Genomic DNA, 16,931 nt, shown 5'->3' with positions numbered 1-16,931 from the left:
CATTTGGGCAACAACTAACGTGACCACTGGTCTGGTCGTCTACCCTGACGGTGGTGGTTCTGAACACGGGTAATCTCATAGTCCGATCGTCAAAACGGCACCATACTGTGGCATAGCTTCGACCACCGCACAAACATGTTCCTTCCTCTAGCATGAAGGTCGGCATAAACTACAAGACACGTACCACGACCATGCCTTCTCCCTTCACTAGCTTGATGCCGGCTTATAACTTGTCCCTAACTTTCATGTCTTTGTTTGAGTAGTTATGCTAGTTCTTGACGATATGGTTGAACCCTATATGATTTTTTAGTTGGAAACAGGAAAAATAAAAGGAAAAAAACTGACCGGAAGCTTCCACTAGTGGGCCGGCCCAGAAAAAACGAGCTCAATCCCTCTCGCGGCTGGACTAAGTTGGAGCAGATGTCGTCTCAAAAAAAAAGGTCGGCTAAAAAAACAAAAGTTGGAGCAGAGATCCTTCCGTCGACGAATCCAGCGGCGGCCGGTGAGATTCTGCTTGTTTCGAAGGTATCCCTTCTCCACCTCCGGTCGAATTTTGGTTGCTTGGATTGTCCGAGATCTAATTCAAAATCTTTCTTTCTTGGTTGTACTATACGGATACTTCAACTAACCCACCCAGTTTCTTGGAGCGATTCCACCACAGTAATCTGGCGCAGTTTCTATGACCTAGTTTCCAACTCCGATCTATTGTGTACGGATAGCCCAATCCCTCCATTTGTCTGGCAACCATACCGATCCACTAGTTGTGTAATCAGATCAATCAGTGTTAGCTGAATTTCATTCGTTGCTGTTCAGGCTGGATTAAAAAGATCGATGATGAAAAACAAGCGCCGGCTGGTGAGAGGCGATGAAGAGCAACGCCCTTACAAAAGGGTAGCTAGGCCAAGTGAGTCCATGTTTCCCTTCTCCTGCAAGTACATATTCACAATAAGTAGTAGTAAAATTGACGCTTCTGTTAAGGTAAAGTTCTCTGTAGGTCGAGCTACATGGAACCTCTTATCTTCAGCCCTCCAACATTGCTTTGAGATCCTCTTTTGTTAACTGTATCACACATGATTTTATTTTCAATTAACTAGCTTTGTGTGGTACCTTTGCAGCGAGATTGGACAGCTCGAGTGGATCCAGTCCAGGCGCCCTGAGTGAACTTAGTGAGCAAGTAGTTTCAAGATTGCGCAGGAGTGTCGTGTCGCTTGCTTCGTTCGATGGTTAGTGATTTTACTTGCTGTTAATACTTTCTCATATTGCCTGTTTTTAGTGACCAGTTATTTTGTCTGCACGCTTGACTTTCTCTCCGTGCGTACGTAGGTGATACCAAGTTACGTGAATGCACAGGCATATGCATTGAAACCTCATGTTCTGATTCTGAAGCTACAATCCTGACATCGAGACGGTTGATTCCACCTACTCGCCCAGCTGCAAGTTTGAATGTAAATTTTTTCTCTACTCTTTTCCTTGGTTATTAATTATGCTTGTATATATGTTGCACCTGTAATCATTAATTCACCTTGCGCTCATTTCAGATAAAAGTACGCCTTCCGAATGATCGGATTGTCACTGGGTGGATAGAGGATCCTAAGATATATGTTGATTTTTTCATTGTCAACATCAAGAATGTGTCTGGTATTGATGCCGCAAGTCTCGACTGTGACATGCAGTCTGAGCCACATACGAAGGTAGCAGCTGTATGCCGCTGTTTCAGTTCAGGATTTTCAACAGCCACAAGTGGACTAAATCTCGCCTCTCCAACCAATGAGACAATCGTAAGCACGTGCCGGATCCACAAGGTGAGCTGCTTTTATGCAGTTTCAGGCTTTCAGCCATTATGAATTGCATGCATTTTCTCTGTGTAACTTCATTGTCACTTCTGTGCTAGGCGGGGATTGGAGGCCCTCTTGTTGATTTTGATGGCAACTTTGTCGGGATGAACTCCTCTCGTACCAAAATGGAGAAGACTGCTTACGTGCGAAGGGAGGGAATTTTCCGATTCTTGGTGCTTCACGGGAAGGTCAGGTATGTACACTTTCAGTATTGATGAACTGTCCTTCCCTCTTTGGCTTACTCATGCTTCTCTCTTACTGCATCCTATTCTACATATCCCTTCTATTTTTATTTGAGTTTGTGTGCAAGGTGTGTCATTCTCAAAGCCAAAGAGTAGGTTCCAAGGTTTACGAGTTTATGTCCCAAAAACTGTACTATTAGCTATTTTTTCTACTCATGTGTTTCTTTTCTTTAATTGTTTAGATCTGCACTGCACTAGATTAAGGTTGTTATTTCAATGCCGGCGCTAATACATATTTCTGCTGCACTTGAACTTACATTTAACAAGAAGACCCATGGGGAAATTGTTTATGATTTTCTTACATTTCTCTGCTGTGAAATATCTGGCGGTAATGCATATTTCTGCTACACTCTAAACTTGCATTAATCTAGCTCATTTTTAAATTTCCCTGTTCTAAATTTCCCTTGTTTAATACTAGCTCATTTTTTTATGTGGTTGCGATACATTGCCTTCGTGGATTTATCACTTTGAGTTTTCTACGTTATGCTGCAGTGTTAGAGTTAAGGAAGGGTTTGATGATATTTCAAGGGCAAGAATGAACAGTGAGATGAAAGCAATTAGGCCAAGTGAGCCCATTTCTGCTTCCTTTTCCTGACTATTCATAGTAGACCGTTCTGTTAACTGTATCACACATGATTTTATTTCAATTAACTAGGTTTGAGTGCTAAGTCCGTAGAGAAATTGAGTAAATCCAGAAAAGGTGCCTTGAGTAAGCAAGTACTTTCCAGATTAAGCATGGGTATTGTGGCGCTGGCCTCATTCGATGGTTGGTGATTATACTGTCCTTAATTTCTCATGTTACATCGTTTTTGATGACCAGCTATTCAGTTTGCACGTATGACTCTCTCCCTCTCCAGGTGATACCCAATTACACGAATGCACGGGCACATGCATCGAAAGCTCATGTCCTGATGCCACGTGTTTCCTGACATCGATAAATTTGATTCCTTATACTTGTCGGTTAGGGAAGATCACTGAAAGTTTGACGGTAACCTTTTCTGGATTTTTAGTTATGCTAATATATATGCTGCACCTGTAATGATTAATTCAGTACAGCCATTGCCCTGTGCTCATTTCAGATTAAAGTACGCCTTCCCGATGATCAGATTGTCACTGGGTGGATAGAGAATCCTGAGATATATGTTGATTTTTTTATCGTCAAAATCAAGAACGACGATGTTATTGATCCCCCCCATCTATGTCATCTAAGTCTTGATCGTGCCACGCAGTTTGAGCCTTATAGGAAGGTAGCAGCTGTATGGCGCTATTATGATTCAGGAGAATTAAAGACCACAAGTGGAGTAGATCTTGCCTCTGTATGCGCTCTTACAGATGAGGAGATGTTAAGCACATGCCGAATCCATGAGGTGAGCTAGCTGCTTTAGTCTGTACAGTTCAAACATATAACTGCTATATGATGGTATGAATGGCTTATATCATTGTATGTGCCGATGCATATCCTTGGTTTCAGGAATTATTAATTGCATTTTTAATGCATAACTTCATCCTCATGTTTGTGCTAGGTGGGGATTGGAGGTCCCGTTGTTGATTTTGATGGCAACTTTGTCGGGATGAACTGCTCTGGTACCAAACAAAGAAAGACCCCCTACGTACGAAGGCCTTCGATTCGTGAATTCATGTGGTTTTGCGAGATGGTCAGGTATGCACACTTTCAGCATTGATGAACAAACACTCTGTTTGGCTTACCCATACTTCTCTCTCACTGCATCCTACACTACACCTCCCTGCCCTATTTCTATTTGAGTTTGTGTAAGAGCAGCTTCGAGGTTTACAAATTTATCCCCAAAACTGCCTCATTAGCTATTTTGTACTTGTGTTTTTTTTTTACTTTTTTTACATCTCCTGTTGCTCTGCATCTGTGACCATCTCTACCTTTAACCCAACAAGCTGCATTCCGTCCCAACATAAGTGTCGCTGATGTAGTGCAACATTAGTACAAAGTTGTACTAAGTCTGCGGCACTTATTTTGGGACGGAGGGAGTACTAGATTACGATTGTTATATTAATCTGGCGGTAATGCATATTTCCGCTACACTCTAAACTTGCATTTAAACAGAGCCATGGAGAAATTGTTTTAGATTTTATTAAATTTATTTGCTGTAAAGTATATGCAACTATTTGGCGCTCCCTTCTTTTTCTATATTCCCCTTGTTTAATACTCTCATTTTGTGCATGGTCTGTGTCTTGATATCTTCTTTTTGTGGATTTATCACAGTGAGTTTTCTACATTGTGCTGCAGTGTTAAGGAAGAGGTTGATGAAGCTGTAAGTGCAAGATTTAAAAGTCGTTATGGAGATTCAGCTTTCCTCAGGGCAGGAGGTGAGCAAATTTATTTCATAGGATATTGGCTGTTTAGGCCAGAATGAGACAGCCCTGGACCCAAGAGGCGCGACTGTCCTTTGACAGCCGTTGAAACCACAGGGAGGAAGATGAGACGGGAAGTTATATTGTGTTCCCCATACTGGGTCCATGGTCAAGCTGAATGGTAGCTTCTCCATTTTTATGTGACAAACGACCTAACTGGGAGATTATGGGGATCCTATCCACTCACTTGGTGTGTGGTCATATACTGTTAGTACATAGCAAAACATACTGACTGATTAGTACTAGCATTATGTCTTCACAATTTTATTTATTTGATAAACTAGGTGAATGCCTGCCTGTTGCTATGGAAACCATGAAAATAAATTTAACCATGCATGTGCCACATCAGTCTGCAAATCCATGGGCACAGAAACTGACTTGGAGTTAGGAAAACAAGATAACATAGAAATATCAAAACTGTGAGGCATACTCATATGACATACTCCCCCCGTCCCATAATACAAGAGCGTTTTTGACACCACTAGTTTAAAAAACGCTCTTATATTATGGGACAGAGGGAGTATTTGGCAAACCCTTAAACAAGATGTGGAAATGGTGCGATGGAAGAAGGAAGATGGAACATCACCATCACAGCTTTTTTCTTGGAATACATATTGAAGCTACAATGGCCTACGTTGAACCCTTGGCAGCCAATACATTTTAACTTATTTTGCTGAGTACCTTATGTTGCACACTCACACTTTAAAAACTTTATGAAACACTTTTAACTGGTGTATCATGCTAGGCGGGCAATACATACATCTTCTCGGTGATACCTTCAAGAATGATATCTTGAGGAAACCATTGGGAGGTTTTGGATTAGAAATGGATCAAAGTGCCTACTCACTTGCTTCAGAATCAAGCAAACTTCTTGCTTCAAAAATGAATCGAAGTGTTGTCTCACTTGCTTCATTCAATGGTGATGACTCTGTTATACAGTACTTGTCCATGTTTTAATTGATAACTGAATGATTATCTCTGTAGGATTTGCAAAAAAGTTTTCTTGCTCAGGTGTATTTATAAAGGGCGAAGCATGCTCTGCAACAATTCTGACTTCAGCAAGTTTGTTCAGAGTTCCTGGCAGTTCACACAGGATCGATGATAACTTGAGGGTTGTTACTGCTAACTGCTATCATTTTTTTTTCTTTTCATTTCAGATACTGGTTAACATAACGTTATCATTGCAGATTGAAGTTTGCCTTCCAAACCAATTTCGAGTTGTAGGGATATTGAACTGTTATAATTTACACTACAATGTCGCTCTTGTTGACATCATGGGATTCTGGCGTCCTCGTACAATAAAAATCCATGGGCATCCAGTTACCTCATCTATGGACGTAATAGCTGTGGGTAGTCTTTTTGCGTGTCGCAAACTAATGGCTGTTGAGGGGAAGGTGTTGATTGGCAAACAAAGCAAACTTGATTGCAAAGAACTATGTGTCTCCACCTGTAAAATCACCAAGGTATTTCTTGTGGACTTCCCCAGTACCTCTAACATGCCAAAAAGTTATTAGCGTTGGAATACTAACATAAGCTATCACTACATCTATCAAACAGTATCTGTGTGTAACTCTTGTATGTTGTTCCTTTTATTTTGCTAGGCTGGGATTGGGGGGCCTCTTATTGACAATGATGGGAATTTTGTTGGAATGAACTTTTATGATGAGGAAGAAACTCCATTCCTGCCGAGGGACGTTATTCACCGCCTCTTATTGAACTTAAATAAAAAACGGTATGTCTTATTTTTTAATAAAAGAAGCTTGTAGGTTTTAGGGAAGTTGTCCTGTGTATATTCGTCTCTAGTTTTCACATCGTTTAATCATTTTCACTTAAACATAGTTTTGGCCCAATTGTGTTTGGCTGATATGACAACTTGTGTGTGCCCAAAGTGTAATACTGTGCACTGATGTAGTGATATAATTGTACATGATACCGGTAACTTAATTCACTGGCGTGTTCTGTTGTTATCTGCCATTATCACTCTTGATGCCATACTTACCCGTACGCTCTCATCGTGCTCTTATATCCTTGCCTATTTTTTAACGCATTAAGCTGGTATGTCATTGGTTTAAACTAACTCGTTTCCTCGTGGTAAAATTGATTTTGGGTGTACTTGCAGGACTAGTGCAGATGGTACTATTGTTGAGGGTGTTGAAAATAGGTATTTTTCTTTCTTAAGTACGGTATCTTAACATATTGTTTGAAATAATTTATTCAGTAACTCTTATGCTTTTTGAAATATGGCTGATCAACCACACAGATGGTTGTTGCCTGGCGGGACACACGGGAACACTGAAACTGTTGCACCGATTGATGGAAACAAGTATTCTTTCTTACACATGTTAATACTATCTATCCGTGACATTGTTTAGAATAGATCTCTTCATTGACTTCTACTTTCTTGCTCATGGCAGATGGCCGTTGCCTGCGCCACGCTACGTTGGTCGTAGAGCCAACCCTTTGCCACGTCACAAATGGCCTCTGCCTCGTGGCCGAAAGCCTCTACCTATGTGAGGTCACCTTGGTTGTAGAGCCGACGATCGCTGCTAGTATTGATGATGTTTTCTCGTCCGTTGGTGCTGGGACCTCCATTCTGAGCTGCTCGAGTACTAGTAGTACTAATATTGCTTTCTCCAGGACAGACTCGTGCTAGTACTAATAGTAGTATCTATAGTTTCTGTGATGGTTGGCTGTCAGTTCTCCATTCTGAACGGTTTGCTCTGTGTTGCTAGAGCTCTGTTATCATCGGAACCAATTGATGTCATGGTGTTCTGTATATGTAAATGGGCAAACCATGTCATAAGCCCATGTGCTCTAAGCATAGTGGTGTCCAATGATTTATGTTCGCTCGTCTCCCTGGTATCAACCAGCACCCATTTTGCTGATCTGCTGGTGGTTATATTAGAACTGTAGATTGGTGCATCAAAAGCTTTACAATCGCCCTTGTCTGTCTTGATCTGTTGTAAGGGGAGGAAACATGTTGCATTTCATTGATGTAGAGGAGTAGAAACGTGTTGCACTCATTGATGTAAATGAGAGGAAACAATAGTACAAACAGCAAGAGCTGCCAACTTAGAAAAGCTAGCCTGTCCTGGGCGTATGCCAGAGGCAGGCTGCATCCTTTGGAAGCAGCAATTGTGAAGGAGTTGGCTTGAGCATTCCATCAACCAACCGGCATATGGAAGATGATGTGATCTGACCAGACCAAAGGCAGCATCATCTTCCAGATGCCGGTTGAGAAGAGGCAGCTTGCAAGACGTTTCGCTTTTGTTGAAGACAAAGCTGACAAGTACCGCACTTCAGGCCATCCCCTCTTTTCAAGATTATCAGCAGCCTTGAATAGTAGTCCAGGCGAAAATCTTGCATACCAGATTATGATATAAATGTCAACCGTGAGAAGGCAATCTGACTTTGCCGAGTACTGACCATTCTCTGCTCATTGCTATGGTATCCGTGCATGCCTCCATGCCGCAGTCTCACAGAACTAATCTTGTGCCACATATTTGTGATTCCTGTAGGGCAGACTGAGTGAGGTCATGCTAGCTTCAGGAATCTCATCCAGGCATCTCCAGCGAGAGAACAAGCCATCGAAGTACTGTATTTCTCTTGGTGCGGCACCCAAAGAGGTTAGGAACTGCAGTAGCAAGAGGCATCGCCAGGAGCCATCTGTAACGCCAGAACCTAATGAGCTTGCCATCACTAATGTGAATGATCAACAGGAAGATGAAGGCCGTGCCATGGCTTTTCCGCCTCCATCCAGTGCGGCCACCACCAAGGCCACCACAAGCATAGCTTTTAGTGTGTTGATCTCTTCTTTGATGCGAGGGATTGCAAGCCCACACAGCTCTTTGGATCTCCATCGCACCAGACACTTACCCCCCTGACCACATCTGAACCGTCCCAAAGGAGGCTGCGCTCTAGCTTTTGCACCTTCTTAATGAGCCAAAGGGGCTGGTCAATGATCATCATCTGATATAGAGGGGTGTCGGCCAAAATTTTGCTTCTAGCCAGCAGCCAGCTAACTTCTACCGCATCAGATCTAACAAAGCTTGGTAAATAGCTCTGGTTAGTCTCCTAACTGAGAAGGGAAAACCAAGATACTTGCAGGGAAATTCAGCAACTTGGCATCCAAAGGTTGTCCCACCGTAAAGGAAATCCACCACATTCACATGCAGTAGGAAATAAGGAGAGCATTTGGCGAAGTTGATATGTTGTCCAACAACTTCATCACGAAATAAAGAGAGAATCGTGCTAGCACTGTATCAACGTTGATGTTTAACCTGTTAGAAAGTATTGTACCATGTGTATACGGTATTGTATAAACCGTACGCACCGTAGGTAGGGCAAGATTGCGTGCGTGTGTTGTTGTAATCTGGTAGTTAGGTTGTTAGGGTTTCTCCTCATATCTTGTATAGCTTTCTTGAGGATTAATCCACGACCAAACTACCGTATCTTTGTAACTTATCCTTGGCTATATAACACGCAGCACGTCCCTGCCAGAGGCATACGCTTCCACGCAATCTTTCATGGTATTCAGAGCCTAGTTCCTCTACCGCATCCAACCTAGTAGTCATGGCTAGCTCCAGCACCGCCGCCGCCGCTCCATATGCCCTCATTCCCATCGCTGATAAGCTTCACCACGACAACTATCTCGTGTGGCGTGCGCAGGCTTTAGCTACCATCCGCGGAGCCCAACTGATCGACCACCTCAACCCCGATCACCCGTTTCCGGAGCCCAAGCTTGCCGACAAGGACGGCAAGCCCACCGATGTGCCAAACCCGGCGTATCACATCGCTCTGGCGCAAGACTCCCAGGTGCTAAGTTTTATCTTCAATTCAATCTCTGCTCCTGTGATGATCCAAGTCGCCCACTGCACCAAGGCCACCGCGGCATGGACCGCGATCAGGGAGATGTTCCTCTCCCAAACACAGGCCAACATCGTCAACATGCGGATCGCCCTCTCCACCACCAAAAAGGGCACCGCGACCAACGCCGAGTACATCGGGCGCATGAAGGCGCTAGGCGACGAGAGGGCTTCAGCAGGAAAGCCGCTCGACGATGATGACATGGTCTCCTACATCCTCGCCGGACTCGACTTCGACTACATCTCGTTCGTCTCGTCCATCTGCGCTGCAAGAACCGAGCCCATCAAGGTAGCTGAACTTTACTCTCAGTTGATCGGTTTTGAAAAGCGTCTTGCCATGTTTGAAGGAGGAAACCAGTCCTCTCAGTCCTCGGCCAACGTCGTGTCCCGTGGCCATGGTGGCTACCGTCGCAGAGGCGGGCGTGGCAATGGTGGCCGTGGCAGCGGAGGCGGCCGTGGCAATGGTGGCCATGGTAACGGAGGCGGTGGCCGCGGCAATGGAGGCCGTGGCAATGGAGGCAGTGGCCGCGGCAATGGAGGTCGTGGCAACAGCAATGGAGGAGGAAACGATCTCCCTGAGGTTGTCTGCCAGATCTGCAAGAAGCCAAACCACACCGCCGTCGAGTGCTACCGCCGCTTCGACATCTCCTTCGCCAAGAATGAAAAGAGTGTAGGATCAGCCACCACCTCGTCCTATGGAGTGGACACCAATTGGTACCTCGACACGGGGGCCACAGATCACATCACCAGCGAGCTCGACAAGCTGACCGTCCGCAACAAGTACAACGACAACAAGCAAGTCCACACCGCAAACGGAGAAGGTATGGAAATTAGTCATATTGGTCAATCCACTGTTCGAACCCCTACTCGTGATATTCATCTCAAAAACATATTGCATGTACCCGATGCCACCAAAAATCTTATTTCAGCTCATCATTTGTCCGCTGACAACAATACTTTTCTTGAAGTTCACCCATGTTTCTTTTTCGTTAAGGAACATGGGACGAGGAAAATCCTTCTCCACGGCAGGTGTAGACAAGGTCTCTACCCCCTATCATCGGTTCCGTTGAGTTCAAGCAAGCAGGTGTTTGGTGTCAATAAAGTGTCCACGGTCAGGTGGCACAGTCGGCTAGGGCATCCTTCATCCACTATTGTTCGTCATGTCCTTAGCCACAACAATATTCCTTTCTCAAGTAGTGAGTTAAATAAACAGGGTGTTTGTGATGCTTGCCAATTGGGCAAGAGTCATCAACTACCCTACCCTAGTTCGTTCAGTGTATCTAAAGCTCCTTTAGAGCAAATTTTCTCCGATGTATGGGGGCCTGCCCGTGATTCTATCAATAGGAAAAACTATTATGTGTCCTTTATTGATGATTATAGCAAATTCACGTGGATCTATCTTCTCAAGCACAAATCTGAAGTTTTTAAGATCTTTCATGAATTCCAAGCGTTAGTTGAAAGATTGTTCAATAGAAAAATTATCACCATGCAAACAGACTGGGGAGGCGAATATGAACGCCTAAATACCTTTTTTCGCCAACTAGGAATCACCCACCACGTCTCCTGTCCACATGCTCACCAGCAGAACGGATCAGCTGAAAGAAAACATCGCCACATTGTAGACATGGGACTTTCCCTCTTGGCTCATGCCTCCATGCCCCTCAAATTCTGGGATGAGGCATTTCTTTCTGCCACATATCTGATAAATCGCACGCCTAGCAAGGTGATCAACTTTGGAACTCCCCCGGGTCGTTTCTTTCATGAACAGCCAAACTATCATTCCCTTCGAGTTTTTGGATGTGCTTGTTGGCCCAATCTCCGTCCATATAACTCTAGGAAATTAGAATTCCGATCCAAATAGTGTGGTTTCCTTGGATACAGTAACCTTCACAAAGGTTTCAAGTGTCTTGATGTTTCTGCCGGCCGGGTTTATATATCCCCTGATGTTATTTTTGATGAGACGGTTTTTCCGTTCAAAGCATTAAATTCAAATGCAGGCACCCCTCTTCGCTCTGAAGTCTTGTTGCTTCCTGAAACTATTCCCCTCTGAGCCAATTGATCACGGGGGTGAACGTGTATTTGGTCAACATGCTAAATTTCCTGCTAATCCTGGTGAAAATCCAGCTCTTGTGTATCATTTTATGCAGACAGAACAAGACGAAAAAGGCGCGGAGCACGAAGGAGATTCAGGTGCTGCCAGCGTCGATCCTGAGGCTGATTCTGGCGCAGGTGGCGCGGGTGCAGGAAGTCCAGGCGAATCTCCCTCGGGTCAGCGCACCCCACCCAGAGAATGATACGTGGGTGCGTCAGGCGCCGGTTCCCTAGGTGGGCCAACCGCTGGTGCGCGGGCCAGCCGACCGGCTCCTCGCGTCGCACGCCGCCTCTCAATGACATCCAGGTGGCCCAACCTGGCGCGGGAGCATCGGCTGCCACGGATGGCGCAGAAGCGATGAGGCAGGATGGCGGGTCTGGCGGGTCCCCTGCTGCTGACAGCGGGATCGATGTGGGATCTCGCGCGGTTGACGGCAGGATCGAAGTGGGATCTCGTGCGGCTATGTCTTCTTCTGCCGGAGCCTCTGCGCTGGATCCTCATACAGCTCCTAATGTGCCAACTCGGAGAACAAGATCCCAACATGGTATTGTGAAACCGCAAGTTCGTACAGATGGTACAATCAGGTATGACAAGCTTAAGGTTCGGTTTTGGGGTTTAACTACTACTGGTGAACCAAGTAGTTTACATGAAGCTCTAGGTGGCACTAAGTGGAAAATGGCTATGAATGATGAGTATGGTGCTCTTATTAAAAATAAGACATCGCACCTAGTCCCACCAACACAAAACAAAAATGTTATTGATTGCAAGTGGGTCTACCATATTAAGAGAAAGGCAGATGGTCAAGTTGATAGGTATAAGGCAAGACTAGTAGCAAAGGGGTTTAAACAGAGATATGGTATAGACTATGAAGATACCTTTAGCCCTGTTGTGAAAGCAGCTACTATCAGACTTGTTCTTTCTATTGCAGTATCAAGAAATTGGAGCTTGAGGCAATTGGATGTACAAGAATGCGTTCCTTCATGGTGTTCTAGAGGAAGAAGTCTATATGAGACAACCACCTGGTTATGAGGTAAATGAAGGAAATATGCCCTAGAGGCAATAATAAAGTTATTATTTATTTCCTTATAATCATGATAAATGTTTATTATTCATGCTAGAATTGTATTAACCAGAAACATAATACATGTGTGAATACATAGACAAACAAAGTGTCACTAGTATGCCTCTACTTGACTAGCTCGTTAATCAAAGATGGTTATATTTCCTAACCATGAACAATGAGTTGTTATTTGATTAACGGGATCACATCATTAAGAGAATGATCTGATTGACATGACCCATTCCATTAGCTTAGCACCCGATCGTTTAGTATGTTGCTATTGCTTTCTTCATGACTTATACATGTTCCTATAACTATGAGATTATGCAACTCCCGTTTACCGGAGGAACACTTTGGGTACTACCAAACGTCACAACGTAACTGGGTGATTATAAAGGAGTACTACAGGTGTCTCCAAAGGTACATGTTGGGTTGGCGTATTTCGAGATTAGGTTTTGTCACTCCGATTGTCGGAGAGGTATCTCTGGGCCCTCTCGGTAATGCACATCACTTAAGCCTTGCAAGCATTGCAACTAAATGAGTTAGTTGCGGGATGATGTATTACAGAACGAGTAAAGAGACTTGCCAGCAACGAGATTGAACTAGGTATTGAAATACCGACGATCGAATCTCGGGCAAGTAACATACCGATGACAAAGGGAACGATGTATGTTGTTATGCGGTCTGACCGATAAAGATCTTCGTAGAATATGTAGGAGCCAATATGGGCATCCAGGTCCCGCTATTGGTTATTGACTGGAGACATGTCTCGGTCATGTCTACATTGTTCTCGAACCCGTAGGGTCCGCACGCTTAAGGTTACGATGACAGTTATATTATGAGTTTATGCATTTTGATGTACCGAAGGTTGTTCAGAGTCCCGGATGTGATCACGGACATGACGAGGAGTCTTGAAATGGTCGAGACGTAAAGATTGATATATTGGAAGCCTATATTTGGACATCGGAATCGTTCCGGGTGAAATCGGCATTTTTCCGGAGTACCGGGGGGTTACCGGAACCCCCCCGGGGGTTTATTGGGCCTACATGGGACTTGAGGGAGAAGAGAGAAGGAGGCAAGAGGTGGCCGCGCGCCCCTCCCCTTCCTAGTCCGAATAGGACAAGGGAAAGGGGGCGGCGCCCCCCCTTTCCTTTCCCTCTTCCACCTCTTTCCCCTCTCTCCTTGTCCAACTAGGAGTCCTACTCCCGATGGGAGTAGGACTCCCCCTTGGCGCGCCCACCTTGCCCGGCCGCCCCCTCTCCCTGGCTCCTTTATATACTGAGGCAAAGGGCACCCTAGAACACACAAGTTGATCCACGTGATCTATTCCTTAGCCGTGTGCGGCGCCCCCAGCCACCATAGTCCTCGATAATACTGTAGCGGAGTTTAGGCGAAGCCCTGCTGCTCTAGTGCATCAAGATCGTCACCACGCCGTCGTGCTGACGGAACTCTTCCTCGACACTTTGCTGGATCGGAGTCCGGGGATCGTCATCGAGCTGAACGTGTGCTCGAACTCGGAGGTGCCGTAGTTTCGGTGCTTGATCGGTCGGATCGTGAAGACGTACGACTACATCAACCCAACGCTTCCGTTGTCGATCTACTAGGTATGTAGATCACACTCCCCCCTCGTTGCTATGCATCACATGATCTTGCGTGTGCGTAGGAAATTTTTTGAAATTACTACGAAACCCAACAGTGGCATCCGAGCCTAGGTTTTATATGTTGATGTTATATGCACGTGTAGAACACAAGTGAGTTGTGGGCGATATAAGTCATACTGCCTACCAGCATGTCATACTTTGGTTCGGCGGTATTGTTGGATGAAGCGGCCCAGACCAACATTACGCGTACGCTTACGCGAGACCGGTTCTCCCGACGTGCTTTGCACAGAGGTGGCTTGTGGGTGACAGTTTCTCCAACTTTAGTTGAACCAAGTATGGCTACGCCCGGTCCTTGCGAAGGTTAAAACGGAGTCAAATTGACAAACTATCGTTGTGGTTTTGATGCGTAGGTGAGATTGGTTCTTACTTAAGCCCGTAGCAGCCACGTAAAACTTGCAACAACAAAGTAGAGGACGTCTAACTTGTTTTTGCAGGGCATGTTGTGATGTGATATGGTCAAGACATGATGCTGAATTTTATTGTATGAGATGATCATGTTTTGTAACCGAGTTATCGGCAACCGGCAGGATCCATATGGTTGTCGCTTTATTGTATGCAATGAAATCGCGATGTAATGCTTTACTTTATTACTAAACGGTAGCGATAGTCGTAGAAACACAAGCTTGGCGAGACGACAATGATGCTACGATGGAGATCAAGGTGTCACGCCGATGACGATGGTGATCATGACGGTGCTTCGGAGATGGAGATCACAAGCACAAGATGATGATGGCCATATCATATCACTTATATTGATTGCAGGTGATGTTTATCTTTTATGCATCTTATCTTACTTTGATTGACGGTAGCATTATAAGATGATCTCTCACTAAATTATCAAGAAGTGTTCTCCCTGAGTATGCACCGTTGCGAAAGTTCTTCGTGCTGAGACACCACGTGATGATCGGGTGTGATAGGTTCAACGTTCAAATACAACGGGTGCAAAACAGTTGCACACGCGGAATACTAAGTTTATACTTGACGAGCCAAGCATATACAGATATGGCCTCAGAACACGGAGACCGAAAGGTCGAGCGTGAATCATATAGTAGATATCATCAACATAATGATGTTCACCAATGAAAACTACTCCATCTCACGTGATGATCGGACATAGTTTAGTTGATTTGGATCACGTAATCACTTAGAGGATTAGAGGGATATCTATCTAAGTGGGAGTTCTTTAAGTAAATTAACTGAACTTAAATTTATCATGAAACTTAGTACCTGATTAGTATCTTGCTTGTTTATGTTTGATTGTAGATAGATGGCTCGTGCTGTTGTTCCGTTGAATTTTAATGCGTTCCTTGAGAAAGCAAAGTTGAAATATGATGGTAGCAATTAGACGGACTGGGTCCGTAACTTGAGGATTATCCTCATTGCTGCACAGAAGAATTACGTCCTGGAAGCACCGCTGGGTGCCAGGCCTGCTGCAGGAGCAACGCCGGATGTTATGAATGTCTGGCAGAGCAAAGCTGATGACTACTCGATAGTTCAGTGTGCCATGCTTTACGGCTTAGAATCGGGACTTCAACGACGTTTTGAACGTCATGGAGCATATGAGATGTTCCAGGAGTTGAAGTTAATATTTCAAGCAAATGCCCGGATTAAGAGATATGAAGTCTCCAATAAGTTCTATAGCTGCAAGATGGAAGAGAACAATTCTGTTAGTGAGCATATACTCAAAATGTCTGGGTATAATAATCACTTGATTCAATTGGGAGTTAATCTTCCAGATGATTGCGTCATCGACACAATTCTCCAATCACTGCCACCAAGCTACAAGAGCTTCGTGATGAACTATAATATGCAAGGGATGAATAAGACTATTCCCGAGCTCTTCGCGATGCTGAAAGCTGCGGAGGTAGAAATCAAAAAGGAGCATCAAGTGTTGATGGTCAACAAGACCACTAGTTTCAAGAAAAAGGGCAAAGGGAAGAAGAAGGGGAACTTCAAAAGGAACGGCAAGCAAGTTGCTACTCAAGAGAAGAAACCCAAACCTGGACCTAAGCCTGAAACTGAGTGCTTCTATTGCAAGCAGACTGGTCACTGAAAGCGGAACTGCCCCAAGTATTTGGCGGATAAGAAGGATGGCAAGGTGAACAAAGGTATATGTGATATACATGTTATTGATGTGTACCTTACTAATGCTCGCAGTAGCACCTGGGTATTTGATACTGGTTCTGTTGCTAATATTTGCAACTCGAAACAGGGACTACGGATCAAGCGAAGATTGGTTAAGGACGAGGTGATGATGCGCGTGGGAAACGGTTCCAAAGTCGATGTGATCGCAGTCGGCACGCTACCTCTACATCTACCTTCGGGATTAGTATTAGACCTAAATAATTGTTATTTGGTGCCAGCGTTAAGCATGAACATTATATCTGGATCTTTTTTGATGCGAGACGGTTATTCATTTAAATCAGAGAATAATGGTTGTTCTATTTATATGAGTAATATATTTTATGGTCATGCACCCTTGAAGAGTGGTCTATTCTTGTTGAATCTCGATAGTAGTAACACACATATTCATAATGTTGAAGCCAAAAGATGCAGAGTTGATAATGAGAGTGCAACTTATTTGTGGCACTGTCGTTTAGGTCATATCGGTATAAAGCGCATGAAGAAACTCCATACTGATGGACTTTTGGAACCACTTGATTATGAATCACTTGGTACTTGCGAACCGTGCCTCATGGGCAAGATGACTAAAACGCCGTTCTCCGGTACTATGGAGAGAGCAACAGATTTGTTGGAAATCATACATACAGATGTATGTGGTCCGATGAAT

The 16,931-nt window shown here is 44.4% G+C and overlaps 1 protein-coding gene and 1 pseudogene across 1 annotated transcript; both read left to right on the top strand.

The window, feature by feature from the left end:
- Positions 1–441: 441 nt before the first annotated feature.
- LOC125507284 (uncharacterized) lies at positions 442–7,303 on the top strand. Its single transcript, XM_087523274.1, has 20 exons — positions 442–525; positions 638–709; positions 814–904; positions 1,116–1,223; positions 1,324–1,445; positions 1,539–1,802; positions 1,892–2,028; positions 2,570–2,643; positions 2,733–2,843; positions 2,935–3,065; positions 3,157–3,444; positions 3,601–3,737; positions 4,338–4,417; positions 5,208–5,381; positions 5,447–5,574; positions 5,650–5,925; positions 6,064–6,194; positions 6,582–6,623; positions 6,723–6,785; positions 6,877–7,303. The coding sequence occupies exons 3-20, from the start codon at positions 832–834 to the stop codon at positions 6,974–6,976; spliced, it is 2,439 nt and encodes an 812-aa protein (XP_087379400.1). The 5' UTR covers positions 442–525; positions 638–709; positions 814–831; the 3' UTR covers positions 6,977–7,303.
- Positions 7,304–9,511: 2,208 nt separating this feature from the next.
- LOC125511808 (small nucleolar RNA Z247) lies at positions 9,512–9,653 on the top strand (annotated as a pseudogene).
- Positions 9,654–16,931: the final 7,278 nt, after the last annotated feature.

Source organism: Triticum urartu, chromosome 5A, assembly GCF_056163025.1.
Source record: "Triticum urartu cultivar PI428250 chromosome 5A, HENAU_Tu73, whole genome shotgun sequence".
Taxonomy (NCBI): Eukaryota; Viridiplantae; Streptophyta; class Magnoliopsida; order Poales; family Poaceae; genus Triticum; species Triticum urartu.
The sequence above is the reverse complement of the archived record's forward strand: the minus strand, read 5'-3'. Positions and strand labels throughout refer to the sequence as shown.

Bases quoted from the DNA above. Each gene is read 5' to 3' on its own strand.
- LOC125507284 (XM_087523274.1), top strand. From the start codon at position 832: ATGATGAAAAACAAGCGCCGGCTGGTGAGAGGCGATGAAGAGCAACGC. The intron at 3,738-4,337 runs GTATGCACACTT...ATTGTGCTGCAG, and splicing joins TGGTTTTGCGAGATGGTCAG to TGTTAAGGAAGAGGTTGATG. The intron at 6,195-6,581 runs GTATGTCTTATT...GTGTACTTGCAG, and splicing joins TTGAACTTAAATAAAAAACG to GACTAGTGCAGATGGTACTA.